Source organism: Miniopterus natalensis, chromosome 18, assembly GCF_054644295.1.
Source record: "Miniopterus natalensis isolate mMinNat1 chromosome 18, mMinNat1.hap1, whole genome shotgun sequence".
NCBI classification, from domain to species: domain Eukaryota; kingdom Metazoa; phylum Chordata; class Mammalia; order Chiroptera; family Miniopteridae; genus Miniopterus; species Miniopterus natalensis.
This window is the reverse complement of record NC_142098.1, coordinates 33,202,788-33,216,444: the sequence shown is the minus strand read 5'-3', so window position 1 is coordinate 33,216,444 and position 13,657 is coordinate 33,202,788. Positions and strand designations below refer to the sequence as shown.

The following is a 13,657-nucleotide window of genomic DNA, read 5'->3' as shown; positions in this document are numbered from 1 at the left end:
GGGGTGGGGAGTCAGTAGGAGCGGAGGGAATGGGAGTTATGGGTCCAGAGTTTCAGTTTTGCAAGAGTACACAGTCCTAGAGATGGATGTGGTGATGTTTGCACAACAGTGTGAATGTACTTAATGCCACTGAACTGCAACCTTAGCAATGGGTAAAATGATAAATTTTATGTTATTCATATTTCACCACAATAAAAAGATGGTGTGGCCATGTGTGTGCACAGAGGAAATACCAAGTGCTTGTGGGCAACCCTCCTTATTGGCCAGAAATGTGAGCTGGGCACAGTTGGGTGGGGCAGGGAAAGCTAGGCAAGACTGTCCCCCAGGGGCCCTGGAGATGGCCCCTCCCGGGCCATCCTGTCCCTTCTACCATCCTTGGACTCCACAGAAGTGCCCTGGGCTCCCTGCCAGGCTCCCCACAGCTGTTTCTGTTCTGCTTCCAGGGCCAGGGGAGAATCCCTCATGTCCCACAAAACCGGCGCAGGCTGCCTGCTGGGGGGGGGATATAAAATTAGAGCGCGTGCTTAGATTCAAGCGCTTCATTGGTTAATGCGCTTCATTAATCAAGCACTTCATTAATAAAGCTCTTCATTAATTAAAGCGCTTCATAAATCAACGCTTGATTAGATTAAAATGCTTCCTTAATTAAAGGCCATTCCCCATCCCCTGCATAGGTCCAGTACTTCCCACTGTGCTTAGGCTCTTCCCTCTGCCTGGAATATCTGTACAAACCCTGCCCTTCCCTGTCTGTGAATTGCAGGTGACTTGTGAATCATAAAGGGGACACTTCTCCAGCAGAGACCCGTTAGTGGAATAGTCTGACTGTTGTGGTGGATGTGAGGTGCTGTGAAGTACCCAGTATTACTCACAAGGAATTCTTGTGATGGCAGGGATCCAATGGAGCCTGAAGACCTAACTCCCAGTCTACAGGAAATACATGGGATAGGGGAAATAATTAGATGACACCATAGGATGTGATAAGGTAAGTTAAGTATGAGAATAGTGTGTATTACAATGGTTTTGATTTCTCAGGAAGTCAAGCCATGAAAAATGTGTTGGGAGATCTATTGTAGACTAAAAAGAACCATATGCTATGCGTGAACCTAGATTGGGTCCTGGTTCAAAAAAAGAAAGGGAGGAAGGGAAAGAGGGAGGGAGGGAGGGAGGGAGGGAAAAGAAAGACGGAAAAGAAATTATAAAACACATTTTGGGGACAATTGGAGAAATGTAATATTAACTGAAAATTACATGCTGAAAAAAAGGTACAGCCACGCTTTGAAGTCAAATTGGAAGAATATAGTCCCGCCGGCGTGGCTCAGCAGTTGAGTATCGACCTAGGATCCAGGCGATCAGGGTTCGATTCCCGGACAGGGCACATACCCAGGTTGCGGGCTAGGCAGCCGATCAATGACTCTCTCATCATTGATGTTTCTCTCTCTCTCTCCCTCTCCCTTCCTCTCTCTGAAATCAATAAAGATGTATTAAAAACAAACAAAAAAACAACCGCCGTGCTGCACCCAACACCTGCTGGTATTCACACCAGTTTGGTGGGAGCTGCTGGCTGGTCATGCCTGGCCCTGTTGTCCTGGTGAGTCAGAGCTGTGAAGCTCCCTCCTTGGTGGACTAACCCAACTCCCTCCTTGTACAGATGAAGAACTGAGGCCCCAAGGGCGGCAGGAGACACTGCGGAGTTAAGGATAAGCACTGAGTTAGCTGGGTAAGGTTGGTAGCTGTGTTGTTCACAGGGGGCCAGAGCCAGAGACGGAATCTGGTGCAAAGGAGGCAAGGACAGGTAGAGGGCCTGGAGGCAGGGAGACCCGGCCTCTTTCTGTGTCCTGAGCTGCTCCCACCCCTGCTCATGCCTAGTCATCTTCCCTGTGGCACTTTTCCACCCTGATGTTCTCTATGACCTGGGGGGATTCTGCCTCCTCTCTGGGCCTCAGTTTCCCTATCTGTCCCTATGACTTTGGGCTGGATCATTTTTTTCAGCAAACATTTACTGTACCAAGCCCCTATTTACCAGGCTCCAGGCTGGGCTAAGGGGATGAACAGGGTCCCCCAGGAGATGGGGCTTTAAGGGGTAAAGGCTGGGGGTCCTTTGTGGAGTAGGAGACATACCCCCAGACCAGATGAGAGAGAGCTTGTCAGGCCCAGACTGGCAGGGCCCTGGGTCCCACCAGTTTGCTCGAAGCCAGCATTCTCTATTCCTCGGCCCCTCCGTCCTTTGCTTATTGCCCACAGAGGAGCTAGGGCCCCAGGCCAGGCCAAAGGGCAAGTGCCAGCTCCCAGGAGGGAGGTGACCAGGCATATGGAAAGAGATGCCGCCCTTTGAACCCTGGCAGTCCTGGTCCAGCCTCCATGGCAGGTTCCGGTTTGAGGAGCCATGGGAGCAGTAGCCCGCTATCCCCAGGCTGAGGGCCTCCTCTGGCTTCCTTAGCTCCCTGGCAACATCCCAAGGAATCTAGCTCCCCGCCACTCTCCTCGTCTGCCTGCAGGGGGCTAGAGGGTGGAGACTGCGGAGGCTGGGCACCGCGAGCGAACGCAATAAAACCCGGCTGACAGCGCTGTTACTGGAGACGCGGCGACTGCTGGCCAGGCCGAGGCCGGGCCCTCGCCCTACCTGGATCCCCCCGGACCCCCGCCCGCCTTCAGCTATGGCTTCTCATCTGCTCTCCCGGCTGCTCGGCTTGGCTGCCCTCTGCCACCTAACCATGCTGCTAGCGGGTGAGTGAGGTTGAAGGGGCATGGGGACGGTGGGGGAGCCCCCAACCCCACTTCTGCCTCTCAGGCCTGACGTCAGAGCACCAGACCCTTCCTGGGTCAGGCTGAGGTCTGTGGCAGCCCCCTCCTGAGGAAAGTGCCACGGGGGGATGCAGGGCTGCCCCTCTGGAAGGAAGGATTTGGCTTAATGAGCGAGGCTGCTGTTGCATAGGGCTCAGGGAGGTGGTGTGGGCGGCACAAGGGTGCCAGGTGGGGTTCAGGAGGGTGGGGGCTGGAAGCAGCAGGGGTGGCTCCTGCTAGGTTGGAGCCTTGGTGGTACTCAGGGTTAATATGTAACCTGAAGTCCCGACTCCTGAGTCTCAGCCTGGCTAGGCCACAGTTGGGACTTTCTTCTGGCCTGATTTCAAGGCCACCCCAGGGGTAGAGGTCCCAGGACCAGTGGAGGTCAAGGTCACTGCGGCTCATGGAGTGGGCTCATCTCTGTGGCTCTGGTCTGTAGCCCTAAGCTCCCTGCCTTTGTCTTCCTCCTTCAAGCATAGCTTAGAAAATGTTCACACCCCCAGTCACTTGCTTCCTGGAGCCTGGGACCTGGTAGGGCGTGCTGTACCCATCCCGCCTGCCATGAGGAAGATAGAGCCCCAAAGGGGTTTAGAAACTGGCCTGAGGATGCAGAGCCAGCAAGTAGGGCAGGAGAGGGTGGATGCAGGAGGAAGCGTGGATGTGTGCTCACCACCTCTGTGGGCCACACAGCCACTGACAACCATCTGAGTCAGCCCCAACCTCAGAGGGTACCCAGACTGTCTGGCAGGTTGAAGCTCAGAGAGGGTGGCAGCCTGCCTTAGGGCACACAGTGAGTCTGGGAGCCTGAGAACCAGTCTCCAGCTTCCGGAACACCTCCATGGAGCAAACTGTCTCCCCGAGTCCCTCTGTGTGTGGAAAACCCACCAGTGGGACAGGGAGCATGTGGGTGAAGGTGGCAGAGGTGGCGGAGGCCAAGTGTTGCTGGTTTCCTGCTTCCTGAGGCCCGAGGTGTTTAGGGGTAGCGAGCCCTGGGAGAGGGGGGTCGGATGGAGATGCTTTGCCTTCTCCGGTCCCAGCTACTGCACCTTTAGATGGAGCTCTTGTCTTCTGTGCCGTGAGGCTCCAATGCCTAGGAGGAGTTTTGGAAGTGGGAGGAGGGGAAGATTATTTATACTTAGCCTGGGATGGCAGTGGGGGCTCCTAGCTAAGGTGCAGAAGAGCCTCTGAGGGGACCCTAGATGCCCTATCTAGCAGCCTGGGGCTTCAGGACCATCAGGTTCCTGTCCTAATCTTGGTCACTGACTTTTCTGGGAGATACTTGCAGTATTTCAACCTTTCTGAGCCTCTGTTTCTCCTCCTGTAAAGATGAGCATTCAGCCAGGCCCACCCTGGAGGTCCTTGCCCATGCTGACATTTGTGGCTCTAAGTGACCCCCTGGGAGCCCCTGCAGGACTAGAAGGTGGTCCACAAGCCAGAGAGGCCCTGAAGGGGGCTTGGGGGTTTCATGGCTGCTGCTCGGCTGGTGCAAGACAGCTACGTCAATTCCCAAATGTGGCTTTGTGGGGCTGTATCAGGCAGGAGGCTCCTCTCTTTTATATAACAAACCTGCAGATACAGTCAGAGAGAGCATTTTCCTCCCCAAGCACTGACGCATTCACTCCCACTCAAGCCTGAGCATGAAAGAAGATAAAAAACCTGCTTTAAGCTGCTGTCATCTGCGCCCCTGCTTAGCGGTGGCGGTGGATGGGGAGGGCAGGGGAGGGTAAATCCAGGGTGTCAGGTCCAGGCCCTTGTGGAATTTAAATAGAAATGCCTCTATCTCTCCATTGGTGAAGATTTTCTATGTCACAAAGTACTTCTGTTGCATTTTGCTGATTCATTCAACATACATTTATTGGGCACTTATGTGCGAGGCACTGTTCTTGGTGCTGAGGCCAGATCAATGAATAAAACTGCCCAAGATCCCAGCTCTTGGGGTGTGAACATCAATAGGTGAAGGCAGACAAAACACAAAATAAATAGTAAACAACTTGGTCCGTTAGAGGGGAAAAATGCTGTAATTTAAAAGACGGGGGTGGGAAAGTGTTGAAATTTTAAGTAAGGGGTCAGGGAAGCCCCCTGAGAAGGGGGCATTGAGGGAGCCCAGGGAGGGCCACTTGGATATCTCCAGGGCAGTGGCCCTCAGTGGAAGCTTTGACCCCCAGGGAATGTTTCACAATTTCCGGAGATATTTTTGGTTGTTACAAATGTCCCACCATTTTTAAAAGATATTTTAAATATTTTTTTATTGATTTTTTTAGAGAGAGAGGAAGGGAGAGGGAGAGATAGAAACATGGATGAGAGAGAAACATCAACCTGCTTGCTGCCTCCTGTATGTCCCCTGCTAGGGATTGAGCCTGAAACCTGGGCCTTTGCCCCGACCAGGAATCGAACAGGTGACTTCTTGGTGCAGGGGGCCATGCTCAACCACTGAGCCACACCGGCTGGGCTGTCCCACCATTTCTGGTTGGGGGGGTTGCTCAGGCACCTAGAGGGTAGAGGCCAGGGATGCTGCCCAGCGTTCCACAGGACACAGGACAGCCCCTATGAAAAGAACTATCTGGTCTAAAATATCAATGGTGTTTGCTATTGAGGAAACCCTGCTCTAAGGGCCCAGATATTGAAAAACCTTTATTCTCACAACCACCCTGTGAAGCAGGTATTATCATGCCCATGTGACAGGTAAGGGAATCGAGGCTCAGAAAGCCCAAGTGACTCAACCAGGACACACACCTAGCATTGGCTCAAGCCCTCTATCACCTCACTCAGAGACCCAGAACATTCCTGCTTCTTCGTGTCTTACTAGCACCTCCTCCAAGAAGCTTCCCTGATCGCTTGCAGGAGGAAGTGGTCTCTCCCTCATGTAAACCCCAGCATAGCTGGGATATGTTTTGAAACATGTGTTTAGAAACATGTGTTTCTACCTGGCGTTTAAGGCAGCCTGGAAAAGTGGGATGTCTAAGGCCTGGGAGGACAACCAGATCTGCCACTGAGCAGCTGTGTGGCCTTGGGCATGACCTTTAACCTCTCTGATTCTCAGCTTCTGCATCTGTAAAATGGGGATAACAATGCTCCCTCTGCAGGGATGCTGAGAATTAATGAGAGCAGATTTGTGTGTGCTGAGCACAGGCTCTAATGCGTAGTAGGTGCTCCAGTAAGAAATGCTCTGATACTCTGTGGGTGTGTTTGAGCTGGCTGTTAGGCTGGGATCCTCCTGAAGGCAGAGACTGGCCTTGTTCATCCCACTATTCCTGGCCAGACAGACGGTTAGCATTTGTTGGTGGACTGAGTAAACACAGCGGCCCAGTAGCATTTGTTGGGATTGAGGTTATCTCTCCAAGTTCAGCACCAGCACCTGTGGGAGCAAGAGTTCAGGGTTAAGGACAAGAGGGCCTGGGTCTTTATAGATATTCAAAGTAATTCAAATAAGTGTTGACTGAATCAGGACAGGAAGGAAGGAAGGGAGGAAGGGAGGAAGGGAGGAAGAGAGGAAGGGAGGAAGGGAGGGAGGGAGAGAGGGAGGAAGGGTGAATGTGCGAAGGACGGTTGGGTGGGCCGGTGAGGGACAGATGGATGGATAAATGAGAGGAGGTGGAGGATGAGTTGCAGGTGGACAGGTGGAGGGGGTGAGGGGAGGATGGGTAGATGGATGGGTGGGGGTGAGTAGGGATGGGTGGGAGGTAGACGTGTGTGGATATGGAATGGGTAGAAGATTGACAAGAGGGGGCAGATGGATGGATGGATGGACGGGTAGGTGGGTGGTGAGATAAGTAGACTGAGACATTATTTCATTTAGTGAATATTTATTGAGTATCCACCTTGTGCTGGAAAACATTATGACACAAAGACAGACAAATCCCTGCCCTCCTGAAACTCATGTGACAAATAATAAATGACTGGATGGATGGAGGCATTATCTTCTTCTACAGGAAAGAAAATTTCAGTTCCAAGATGAAAATTCTCCCTGGGTTAGTTATACAATCTTCTCTGGGCAGGACCAAGAACAGAATCCAGCCAAGGGCCTTCAGGCACCATGGTAGAGGGTGGGGACTTTGGAAACAGGCTGCCTCTGTGGCCCTTTAAAGCCCCAGAGGTGGGCAGTGGCCTTCTCAAACACCCTGGGAAGTTGAGTCCAGAGAGCAAACTGACTTTACCTAGCTTATCCCTCCTTCCCACTGGGCAGCTGCCCCCTGGTTCCAGGTCACCCAGGGACACCTTTTCTCTGGGGCTTTCCCCAGGAAGACACTTGCCAGCCCGTTTCAGGGAGCTGCTTCCTGCCTCTACTCAACAGGGCCTGGGGCAGCTGCAAGTGAGTGATTCCAAGGTGCTGCCTGGGGAGGAAGAGGGAGGCAAGGCAGCGAGGGAGTTTCCTAAGAGAGAAAGGCAGCCCATGACTCAGGGAGCAGCTGCTGGGAGCTCCCCCCACCATCCACACCCCAGTGCATGTTGGCATGTCCATATACCTGTAACTGCATGAGCAGTGTGTGCTTTGGTGGAGCCCAGCTGGGGCCTCTAAGGCGCTGCAGAGCTAGGCAAGATCAATGTGCTCTCTACTCCACTGCCGTGGAAGTCCTGGCCTGTGGATTTTTGCAGAACCTTCGAGGGTCTTGCTTCTGCTGCAATATGACCTTGACCCAGAACTGAAACAGTCTCTTCCTCATTTTTTACATACCCTGCCTAGCTTACACCAAGCAGAGGAAACTTTACTGAAGATTTTAGGGGGAGAGGGAGGGGGGAATGCAATGCAAACCACTTCAAATGTTTTATATAAAATATTTGGGTTCTCAAGTGCCTGTGGAGTCACCCTCATGCTGTGCTGGCGTTTCTCTCTGCCTCCATGTGGCAGCCAGCCATCTGCAGACCCCTGCCCCTCACTCTGCGCCCACCCCATGCACTTCCTTCCTCCAGCTCCCCCAGCTTACCCTGGGGTCTCCAAATGGCCGGTTCGATTAGTTCCGCTCAGCTGCTTCTCCCAAACTCATCCTAACTCTTAATGACAGAACAAAGGATGGTCTGCTCAGCAGACTCCCCACCTGCACTGTTCTTAGAAGGTGGTTGTACTTACACATTGGAACATTTTTATTATATTATCTGCTACATGTGCCTGGTTGAATACATGCCTTTTTGTGTTTGTGTGTCTGTGTATATAGGATAGGATGTGTATGTGGGGGAGCGGATGATAGTTGAGCAGGTGACTTACTGGGGTAAAGGCAGCAAGAGGGGGTGATGGGCAGCACCACAGGCCCAGAAGCATGATGGGAGCCAGGACTGGTGGGAGTGCCTGTTTTGTCACTTGTTGGCTGTGTGACCTCAGCAGATCCCTGTGTCTCTCAGACTCACCCCCTCTGTTTACAACACACCAACTATAGCAACTTAATTCTTAAAATTAAACACTTACTACGTGCCAGGCAATAAGAGCTTTATAAATAAAAATTCATTTTCATGATCAATACTTACAATACCCCTGTGACGTAGATACTAACGTTATCTCTACTTTACAGGTGGGGAAACTGAGGCATAGAGAGGTTTGGCCAGGGATGGGACGCGAGAGGGGCAGGGAGGGAGGCTGAATCAAGGGCCTTGAAGGCCGGGTGTGCAGGGCACTGGTTCTTGGGTGGTGTGGCTGGAACAAACTGTCATGGGGCTGGGAAGCCAGATGCCCCTGGACAGTCCTGCTGACCTGGGGCCTCTGTGGGCTCAGGACAGCAACATGGTGTGAACAAATGCAGCGTCATATGCAACAAAATGACCTCGAAGATCCCTGTGAATCTTCTAACCAGCTATCGACGAAATGAAGCATCTTGCGAAAAACCGGCCATCATGTAGGTACTGCCTCTCCGCCTCCGCACCCCTGTCAGGCCCTGGGGCTGGCCCTAGACCCCCCCAATGCATGTCCACATCCTCGCACCCCCACCCGGATTCCTAGCCAAGGGCCTCAGCAAATGCTCTCCAGCTTCTGGCCTGCTGGCCCCCTGTTGACCTTTGACATTTATGCCATATGCAAGGTGGGGAGCAGCTTCCTGCATGGCCTGGAGCAGCCACCGAGGAGGGTCACTTCTCCTGGACCAAAGAGAGCTCTGCGGCTCTGCAGCCTGCTGGGTTTTGTGGGGAGGTAAAGCGTGGCAGTCGCAAAGTGCAGGCTCCAGAGTCCAACAGATGTGGTGCAAGTCCCGGCTTGGCCACTCGCAGGCTGGGCGGCCCTGGTCGCATTGCTTGCCCTCTGTAAAATGAGTAGTTGGGAGGGCGAAAGGAGATAATGTGTTTGGGAGGGTGACCAGGAGCTGCTGGCAATCAGAGAGGCGGAGATAAGCATCTCCATTTGACAGACAAGGCAACGGGATTTCCATGACACTTTGGGCCAGAGTCCAGCCGAGCCGGGTCCCCCACAACTGTTGGGGACCCCTGACCATCTTGGTTGCTTCCTCCTTTGGGGTCCCTCTTGGGTACTGCCCAATTGCCCAGCCCGGAGGCCTTTCTCCAGGACTGACCTCTGGGCCCTACAGCAGCACAGCCAGACCGAGCGGCCTGAAGCAAGGAGCGGCCAGTGGGCCTTTGCACCATCCCATCGCCTGTGCAGTTGCTTCAGGAGGGCCCAGTGTGCTCCTGCCCGCCACCTCTGCTCCCTGACCAGACTTGCTTCCCCTGGGCTCGCCCACATATTTGCTTCTGTTTTCTAGGGGAAGTGGGAAGCACCAGGGAGGGGACCTCAGCCCTGGGGCCTCATCGGCGCCTGTGGGGCCTCCTGGATCCCTCTTGCGTCCTGAACTGCTGTGGCTCCCAGCGTACTGGAGCCGGGAGCGTTTATGTGACTTCTCCGAGCCTTGATTTTCTCATCTGCAAAAAAGGGATGAGCGTGGTAGCAGCCTTGCAGGAGGAGTGAGAGGTTTAGACAGGCGAAATACCCCGCAGAGGCCGTGGCCTGGAGCAAGGGCCCCAGTCAGCTCTGAGCAGTGAGCCAGCCACACACAGCTTCAGAGACAGCTCAAGATTTGGGTGGTACTCGGGGTCCCAATGAGGCCACCATATACATGACTGTAGCTCCCTAGGTGTCCTTTCAACCCAAGGACACACTTGAGGAGAAAAGGGTAGCAGTCCAGAGGGCAGCCTATAACTGAAGGAGAGGAGGAAGGTGACCTTATGACATTGGATCCTTTCCAGAGTGAGGAGGTTCCCACTGTGGAGCTTGCCAGTCACACTCCTAGTGGCAGAAAACACCTGTGACCTCTCCTCCCTTTCAAGACTCGCAGCCCAGAGCCCTTGCCTTAATGGCAACAATATTATTAAGATCATTATTGTTTTAAGCTATTACTGACCTCCTGCTCTGAGCCAGATGCTTTACATCATGAGTTTTGTTTTTTACAATAATACAGAAGCAGGGTGACCAACTTGTCCTGGTTTGCCGAGACTTGCACGAAAAGGCCAGCATCTCGAGAACCCCCTCAGTCCCAGTTGTTTTGGGACAGTTGGTCACCCTACAGAAAGTAGGTATCTTGTCTCCACTCCTCAGGTGAGAACACAGATGTTTCAGAGGTCACATTAGCCCAGCTGAGCTCACAGCTAGTGAGTGGTGGGGGCAAGATTTCCAGCTGGGTCTGCTCACCTGCAGAGCATCGGAGTGGTACCCCTACTCCATATGGCATCTGGGCATCACTAGGTCCCTGTCTTCCTTCCTTTAGCTTGACGACCATCAAGAACAGAACCTTCTGTGCTGACCCAATGTTGGAATGGGTCCAGAAAGCCATGGAGAATCTCGACAGCAAGGCTCCTCCTCCTGGTGTATTTCAGAAGCAGCTCAGCGACACCATTGCTGGCTCCTGGGGGACCAGGTCCCCCACTGCTTCCAAGGCTCCAGATGGAGGGCCTTCAGCTGGGCCGGAGAGAACTGAGCTTTTCAACACCTCTGCTGTCACCACCTCCACATCCTGGCAGAGTTCTTCTGCTTACCAACCTTGGTCGGAGCTCCGGACTGAGGGAAAATCCTCTGAAGCCACCTCCACCCAGACCCCCTCCACCCAGGCCCTCCCCACCCAGAACCCCTCTACCCAGCCCACCTCTACCCAGGCCCCCTCCACCCAGGCCCCCTCCACCAAGACCCTCCCCACCCAGGCCCCCTCCACTCAGGCTCCCTCCACGCAGGACCCCTCCACCCAGACCCCCTCCACCCAGGCCCTCCCCACCCAGGCCCCCTCCACCCAGACCCCCTCCACCCAGACCCTCCCCACCCAGGCCCCCTCCACTCAGGCTCCCTCCACGCAGGACCCCTCCACCCAGACCCTCCCCACCCAGGCCCCCTCCACCCAGACCCCCTCCACCCAGACCCTCCCCACCCAGGACCCCTCCACGCAGGCCGCCACCATTTCGCACACAGCCAGTGTTCTGTGGACCCACAGCCAGTATTCTGTGGACTCCATGCTGAAGAACTCTCTAGGGACTAGGGAGGTGGGTCCCATTTCAGCTAACACAGATGCTTTCATGGGGCCTGGCAGCGTGCCCCATGTCTCCATGGTCCCTGTGTCCTCTGAAGGGGCCCCCAGCAGGGAGCCAATGATCTCAGGCAGCTGGACCTCCAAGGTTGACGACCCCAAGAGGCTGGACTCCTCCATCCCCCTGGTCCCTGACTTGCAGGAGGGTACCCGGAGGCAGGCGGTGGGGCTGTTGGCCTTCCTCGGCCTTCTCTTTGGCCTGGGGGTGGCCATATTTGCCTATCAAAGCCTGCAGGGCTGTCCCCGCAACACAGCGGGGGACATCATAGAAGGGCTTCGCTACGTCCCCCGGAGCTGTGGCAGTAACTCGTATGTCCTGGTGCCAGTGTGAACTGCCCTCCTGCCTGTGTCCAGATGTTCAACTCAAACAGCTACCAGGGGTCCCCCATCCTCACTCCTACCCTCACCCAAGGGCCTGGCCCGAGCTGGGATGATGGAAGCAGGGAGGCAGACTCCTCCAGGCGGGTCTGCCCCAGCTCCTAGGCAGACCCTGGGAGGGCCCCTTGAACATCCCTGACCTCCTGGGGGCAGAGGGGGTGACCTGTGCAACTCATGCCAATGCCCCCAAATCAGAAAACTCTCCTCTGCTGCTGGCTGGTTAGAGGTCCCTTTTGACATCCTCCCAAGCCCAACGAACATTTATTTATTGAATGCTCAGCCCCTCTGGTCCATGTCCCTGTGTAGGTACCTCAGTCATCCCTTTCACAATGAGCCCCGGGCCAGGCCCTTCTGCCCACTCCCTCCAACCTCATTCTGTCTTTTGGTCCCGCTGCAGTCGCCAGTCACCCTGGCCACCTGCGGTGCTCTCTCCCCGGTCCCCTGTACAGAACCCACGCCCTAGCCGGGCCCTGTCTGTTCTTGCATGAGGCGGGTGTGGGGCTTGCTGGCGCAGCTCTCAGCCAAGGCTGTGCCCTCAGCTCGGCGCCATGGGAAGGGGAGACGAAGCGGCCCAGTGGTTTTGGTGGTTTTCCCTCCTTGGTCTGTGCTGTGAAGGGTGAAGGAACACTGACTCTGAACGTGAAGCCTGGGGTTCTAGTCCCAGGTCCACCATCAACCTGCTAAAGCACCCGTCCCTCTGGCTTCCACTCTGTGAAAGGAAAAAGGGACAGCGAATATGTGGAGTAACCTGTACCCTGACAGGCACCCCTAAGTGGTCCAGAAACCCCTTTCCCCAGGCCCTGGGTGCAGCAGAGCGCCTCAGCCAGTCTCTGCCAATCAGCGAGACTGGCACAGCCGTGGGCCCTGTGATCCCTGGGGCCTGGCAGCCCATTCCCACCCTGTTGGAAGGAGTCAGCTCCCTGGGTCCCCAGAGTGGGGGCTGGGCTGCGATACTTGTGGAGCAGAGACCAGTTTTAAAGGCCCCTTTCTGACTTTGAAAACAGCCCCCTCTGTGTCCACCAGGCTTATAGGGATAAAGGCAGCCCTGGTGACATGTGACAGGCTGAAGAAGGAGGCCTGCAGTCTCCTGGGAAGGCACTCCACAGAAAGACCCACCGAGAAACTGCAGGGAGCAGTCACACTCTGTGTTAGGGACTTGGGTCCAGCATTTGGTCTCTCTCCTTGCAGCCCGGGTTCCCCATCCACCTCTCCGGCTCCCAGGGAACACCATTCGCTGCACGCTGTCTCCCCCGCTCCCCTTTGCCCCTGCCATGGGCTTGACTCCGCTGCTGATACCCGAGGTCCCGTGTTTATTTCTGAAAGGAGCTCTGCCCTGTAGGGGAAGGGAAGTCGTGGGTGTGAAGTCAAGGGGCCCCTTTTGGCTAATGACTCAGGCAGGCCTGGGTGAGGCTGGAGGCTGACTGACTGGCCAGCACCCCCCAGCCAGAGCTGGACCTGCAGGCCTCACCCCTCAGAGTCGCTGGTGGCAGCTCCCTACCTCCCTCTGATTGTCCCTAAGGGTGACCCTTTGCCCTCCACCTGAGAAACCTCCTATGGGCTGGCTCCCTCCAGGCAGAGATGACATTCCTTTAGGATGGATGCTCAGGAAGCAAGCACAGCTCTGGTCCACAGAGAGGACCGGGCCCTCCTGTACCCCCCTGTTTGGGCATGGTGCCCCCTGTTTGGGTCTAGCTTGAGTGGAGAGCACTTTGAGGGGGAGAGCAGGTCTGAACGCACTTTTTTGTGCTCTTCCCGGCTGGGAGCCTTCAAGGGTTGGGCACCCATGATGGGGCTCCCCTCCTTGGTCAGAAAGCAGCCGGGGCAGCTGGTCTCCTTTCCATGGACTCCGTTAGTTCCCCCAGCAGGACATGGACAAGGCCAGTTTGGGGAGGACTTTAGAAGAACTTGGTTGATCCCTTTGCTTTTCCAACCCTATCACCAATGTATGTGCCATTTTGTATTTTACTAATAAAATGGAAAAGTCTTGTGAATCAAATAAAAGTGCTTTTTTTCTA

At 54.8% G+C, this 13,657-nt stretch overlaps 1 protein-coding gene across 1 annotated transcript; it reads left to right on the top strand.

The window, feature by feature from the left end:
* Positions 1 to 2,605: 2,605 nt before the first annotated feature.
* Positions 2,606 to 12,907, top strand: CX3CL1 (C-X3-C motif chemokine ligand 1). Its single transcript, XM_087827221.1, has 5 exons — positions 2,606 to 2,724; positions 8,483 to 8,603; positions 10,458 to 10,797; positions 10,903 to 11,022; positions 11,098 to 12,907. The coding sequence occupies exons 1-5, from the start codon at positions 2,655 to 2,657 to the stop codon at positions 11,593 to 11,595; spliced, it is 1,149 nt and encodes a 382-aa protein (XP_087683347.1). The 5' UTR covers positions 2,606 to 2,654; the 3' UTR covers positions 11,596 to 12,907.
* The last annotated feature ends 750 nt before the right edge of the window (positions 12,908 to 13,657 follow it).

Bases quoted from the DNA above. Each gene is read 5' to 3' on its own strand.
- CX3CL1 (XM_087827221.1), top strand. From the start codon at position 2,655: ATGGCTTCTCATCTGCTCTCCCGGCTGCTCGGCTTGGCTGCCCTCTGC. The intron at 2,725-8,482 runs GTGAGTGAGGTT...CTGTGGGCTCAG, and splicing joins CCTAACCATGCTGCTAGCGG to GACAGCAACATGGTGTGAAC. The intron at 10,798-10,902 runs GCCCTCCCCACC...CCCTCCACTCAG, and splicing joins CCCAGACCCCCTCCACCCAG to GCTCCCTCCACGCAGGACCC.